The 4,978-nt window shown below is 56.7% G+C and overlaps 1 protein-coding gene across 1 annotated transcript; it reads left to right on the top strand.

Moving 5' to 3' along the window:
* The first annotated feature begins 612 nt into the window (after positions 1-612).
* Positions 613-4,564, top strand: HOXC12 (homeobox C12). Its single transcript, XM_004774583.3, has 2 exons — positions 613-1,222; positions 1,982-4,564. The coding sequence occupies exons 1-2, from the start codon at positions 613-615 to the stop codon at positions 2,218-2,220; spliced, it is 849 nt and encodes a 282-aa protein (XP_004774640.1). The 3' UTR covers positions 2,221-4,564.
* Positions 4,565-4,978: the final 414 nt, after the last annotated feature.

Below are 4,978 nucleotides of genomic sequence, written 5' to 3'. Positions count from 1 at the left end.
AGAGGAGCGCGGCAGCGGCGGGGCTGGGAAAGACAGTGGCAGGAAAATCTGTCCTTACCCCCACTTTGCCTCTACTGTAAATAAACCCAGAGCCAAAGGGCTCATCCGTCTCCTTAAACAGCCAGTAAACTTTATATGACACAATATCTAATAGTAATTTATTGGGGAGATATTGTAAATTCCAACGGTTTTAGTTAATAAAGGAGCTAATTAAAGAGGGACAGGCTGTGCTTGGCCAGCTGTTGGCGAGAAGATAATACATCTGGGGGGAGTGCATGGTGCAGAAGTGTAGATGTGTGGGTATTTTTGGTGGCTTTTTCCCTCTTGCCCCGTGTCCGGCGATTGCCTCACTCTCTGCATTAGGTTTTATATGATATTTTTAAAAACCAGAATCCAGCGAATAAATCTGCCCCAGCATTTTGTCCCCCCCACCCCGAGTGGGGAAGGGGAAGTTGGAGTTGGTGCGGGGTGGGGGGGATTCGCTGTCCCCACCCATCCCCCTGGCGGCGGCGCCCACGTGAGCTGGATGGCCAATGGGTGGCTGGTGCAGGTTTAACTATGTTTAATGTCAGATAGCAATAAAGTAGAAGCTGCCGGTCGGGCCCCGCGGAAATGGGCGAGCATAATCTTCTGAATCCCGGGTTTGTGGGGCCGCTGGTGAACATCCACACGGGAGACACGTTCTACTTCCCCAACTTCCGCGCGTCTGGGGCGCAGCTGCCAGGACTGCCTTCGCTGTCCTACCCGCGCCGCGACAACGTGTGCTCGCTGCCCTGGCCGTCGGCGGAGCCCTGCAATGGCTACCCGCAGCCCTATCTCGGCAGCCCGGTGTCGCTCAACCCGCCCTTTGGCCGCACGTGCGAGCTGGCGCGAGTGGAGGACAGCAAGGGTTACTACCGCGAGCCCTGCGCCGAGGGCGGCGGCGGGGGCCTGAAGCGTGAGGAGCGCGGGCGCGAGCCGGGCCCGGGAGTCGGGCCGGGGGCAGCGTTGCTGCCCCTGGAGCCGTCGGGGCCGCCCGCGCTCGGTTTCAAGTACGACTACGCGGCCGGCGGCGGCGGTGGCGACGGTGGCGCGGGACCCCCGCACGACCCGCCCTCGTGCCAGTCACTGGAATCCGACTCCAGTTCGTCCCTGATCAACGAGGGCAACAAGGGCGCCGGCGCGGGCGACCCGGGCAGCTTGGTATCTCCTTTAAACCCCGGCGGCGGGCTCTCGGCCAGCGGTAAGGACCCCAGCCCACTCGTGAGGCGTACTCAGGACCGGACAGCTCTCGGGGGCGGGCAGTGTAGGACTGAGCTAGGGCCGCCTGGGGTGACAGAATGTGTGGCGAGGAAGGGCTTCTTTTAAAAAGAAGTACGGGGTGGGGGGGCGCCTATAAACATGGAAATATCCCCATAAAAGAACTGCACAGACTCCCCTTTTCGCCGATCTGCGGCTGGAGGGGGCAGGGATCTCCGGAGAAGGGGACTCTGACCGACATTTCCCCATGCCTGGGGTGGGGAATGAGACCTTGGTCCCTCTCTCTAGGGCCTCTCCCTCCGCCTTCACACAGGCTCCGTTAGCTACATTTTTCCTTTCAAGAAACGCCAGTGGACCTGGTTTACTCTGGCCACTTGCTCCTATCTGTTATAGCTGATCAGGGACCCCATCCTGGAGGATGTGAAAGGAAAGGGCTAGGATATCCGAGAGAAAAAGAGGTTTGGGGAGAAATGAGGGGATCAAAACCCAGAAGGGTTAGAGATACTACAGTGGGAGGTAGGGTTGAGGAGGGAAGGACCAGTGAAAAGGGAAAAAGAGAGTGATGAAGGTGGGGGAGTTGATGGGGATGAGGGTCTGTGTAAAAGAGAGGGGATGAGACAGAAGAGCCAGGGCCTAGGGGTGGGCAGTAGGCCAAGGTGAAAAGGGCTGGGGAAGGACCGAGGGCACTGGGCTTGTCACCTCTTGGTCCTCTGGCCAACGCTGCCGGTTCGTCTCCACCCAGGCGCGCCCTGGTACCCGATCCACAGCCGCTCCCGGAAGAAGCGCAAGCCCTATTCGAAGTTGCAGCTGGCGGAGCTGGAGGGGGAATTTCTGGTGAACGAGTTCATCACACGGCAGCGCCGGAGGGAACTCTCAGACCGCTTGAATCTTAGTGACCAGCAGGTCAAGATCTGGTTTCAAAACCGGAGAATGAAAAAGAAAAGACTTCTGTTGAGGGAGCAAGCTCTTTCCTTCTTTTAGGGGGCAAGACACGGGCACCGGCCCCGGACTGAGCCTGTCTCTGACAGAGAGCAAAAGGGGGCGCTGCCTGGGACACAGTCCCCGCATAGAACGCCAGGCATCTCTGGCAGGCACTCCTTGGACATCCTCTTGTCTGTTTTGTTTGTGGTTCCCTCCCACACACCCCTCAGCAGGCCCTGCCAGGTCCCAGAGAGAAGGGAAGAACCCAACCAGGGAGAGAGGAGCTGCAGGCTGGGAATAGGGACAGGGAAAGCTGAGGTGCTGGGGAGGAGCTGGTTTGCAGTGGAACTGGGGCATTTGGCCTCGGTCTGAGGTTCTGGAGGAAAGGTAATCTGCCCCCCACCCCATCTCCTTCCATGGTCTTAAGTCAGCCTGCGGTAGGCAAAAGTGGAGACAGTGGAACCGAGTCTCCCCAAAGTCCCAGTAACTGGGGTTAGGAGAGGGAGAGAGGAGGCAGCAAGAGTGGAGGGTCGGTGGAGAGATTGGAAGGGGTTAGGGTAGCTCTGGGAGGGTAGGAGGAAGTGCGGGAACCTAAGAGGAAGTGCAGTTTGGGAGAACAGAGTGATCAGTAATGCTCAAGTCCACTGGGGTCTGGTCCTCTAGGCCTGGAAATGGAACAGGCAGAGGTGCAGGCACGTTTGGCAGACCTGGCTGCGGACACGGAGATCATCAGCCTTGTGTCCCCTCTGGGGCAGCCTGCTGGAAAAGTCTCCTGGTTCCTTCTCCCCATGGCCCTGCCCTCCCATTCGCTCACAGGTGTGCAGCCATCCACTCTTCCTGCCGCCTAGGCGGCTGCGGACCGGAAGCCGCAAGCACCGGATTGCGAGCTGAGCGGATGCAGCCTCAGGGTTAGTAACCACCCCAGGGACCCTCACCTGGCCCACCAGGAATCCCAAGAGGCTGTGAAAGAGGCTTGCGAACCTAGCATTGATTGGCGGGGAGAGTTTCTGGCAGCCGCGGCTACCGCGGCTGATTCTCCCTTCCCCGCTGGCGTTCACGGTCACGGCCGGCCAGAGGCTGGACCGGCATAATTTACGAGGCAGGAGGAGAATCTGCCCCTAAAGGGGCTACCGGCCCCGGAGGCCCCAGCTCAGCCCGGGTTTCCCAGGCTGGTGACAATGAAGGAGGGGGCGCTGCTGCCCCCCCCCACACACAACTCCTTTCTCTCTTTTACCCACCCCCACTCCACCTGCCCCCCAGCGTTGCCCTTTGTCTCAGGATCCAGCTGCCTGGGCCTCACCCTAGCTGGTGAGCCTCCCAGTAGGAGGACCAGAGTAGGAGGAGCACATCCCCAGAACCGGCTGGAAGCCAGAGTGGCTTCTTTAGCCCAGGACATTTTATTCATAGCCCCCTTCAGGCCCTAGCCCCAGTCCAATAGATCTAGGCTGGCTTAGGAGAGAGAGGCAGAAGAAGCCCAGCCGCACCTTCCTGCACTCTTGGTGAGAGTCCCTGGACGTCCGCCTCTGCTGACCCACCCTTGCCAGGAGTAAGAAGGTGAGAAGAGGGGACTGATGGGAGTTAAGCCCAGCATACACAGTGTGAACTGGCCTGCTAGCTTGGAGTTCTTCCTGCTTGGGAAGAGTGTCCCCTAACCCACCCTCAAAAGGCAATCCCCAGAGCCTCCCACTCTCCCACCAGCACACAGCTTCAGGTCCCCCATAAGGGATTGTGCAGAGGCATGGGCAAACACAGGCACAGCTGAGCCCAGCACTCCCATGGGGCCTACGCCACTTTCCTGACTGTACTTGTAAGCAGGCAGCCTCATGTCCCCAAATACAGTCCTGCAGAGTGGCCATAAAATCACTTGCCCTCATCCCCCACTGGGCACCTGACACACTTCCCTATTGATGTAAACTTGTTTCACCTATGTACCAGTTTGCAGAAATCAGCATCATTCCAGCTGTCTGCACAACCCCTTCTGGGCTGACCCTGGGTACGTGGCACTCTCCCCTTTGCCTGGTCACCCATTACCCCTTCATGCAGCAGCCCCCCCACACATTGTGGGTTCTGGGGTGCTGGATTCAAGCTTCACCACTCCAGCCTGATTCCTACAGCCTGGTAGAAAAAAGAGATCAGAACACTCCAAAAGGGGTGAGGGTACAAAGATATGCAATATTCTCTTCCTGTCGCTTTAAACTTGACTTCTGTGAGCTTCTCTGTCAATCTGTGTCCTGTTCTCTGTGTCCGTTGCTAGTACCTTCTGTAGTCTCTGTGGGTAGATGCCCTTCCCAGCTCTCTGTTGTGTGCCCTCCTATTCAAACGTCTGTCTTTAGCACGTTTTCCCTTTATATAGTCCTTGTACAGAGTTGCTTCATCATATTAATATTAATAATAATAATTAAAACATGACTGAATGATGATGTGATTTTTTTGAGAAATAATTTTAAACTGAGTCCCCACACATGGTCTCCTCTGCCCAGAAAGAAAAGAATGGGATCCCCATTCCTAGCCGCTCTCCCCACTTGATTGTCTCCAGCTCAGGTGAATAATAAAAATAATAAATGTATAATGATAAAGGAAGAACGGTGCAGGGGCAACAAAAATATACGAGCAACAAAGATCTGTTGATGAGCTGCCATCTCTGGTCCCAAGCAATTACTAGCAGAGAGAAAATTGGGGGATAGAAGATTAGGGGGGAGGAGAGGGATATCTGAGGAGTCATGGGGCCATAAAAATAACGTAGACAGCCCAGAGGAGGCTGAAACCACCTTCAGGGCCTGAAAGAGGATGTCTGAGCTGCAGGATCTCCAGGAAGTGA

The sequence above is a fragment of the Mustela putorius genome, unplaced genomic scaffold, assembly GCF_011764305.1.
Source record: "Mustela putorius furo isolate JIRA1106 unplaced genomic scaffold, ASM1176430v1.1 tig00537227_pilon_pilon_pilon, whole genome shotgun sequence".
In the NCBI taxonomy this organism is placed as follows: Eukaryota; Metazoa; Chordata; class Mammalia; order Carnivora; family Mustelidae; genus Mustela; species Mustela putorius.
This window is presented reverse-complemented; position numbering and strand designations above follow the sequence as displayed.

Coding starts and splice junctions, on each gene's coding strand:
- HOXC12 (XM_004774583.3), top strand. CDS start 613: ATGGGCGAGCATAATCTTCTGAATCCCGGGTTTGTGGGGCCGCTGGTG. Junction 1,223..1,981: donor CGGCGGGCTCTCGGCCAGCG/GTAAGGACCCCA, acceptor GTCTCCACCCAG/GCGCGCCCTGGTACCCGATC.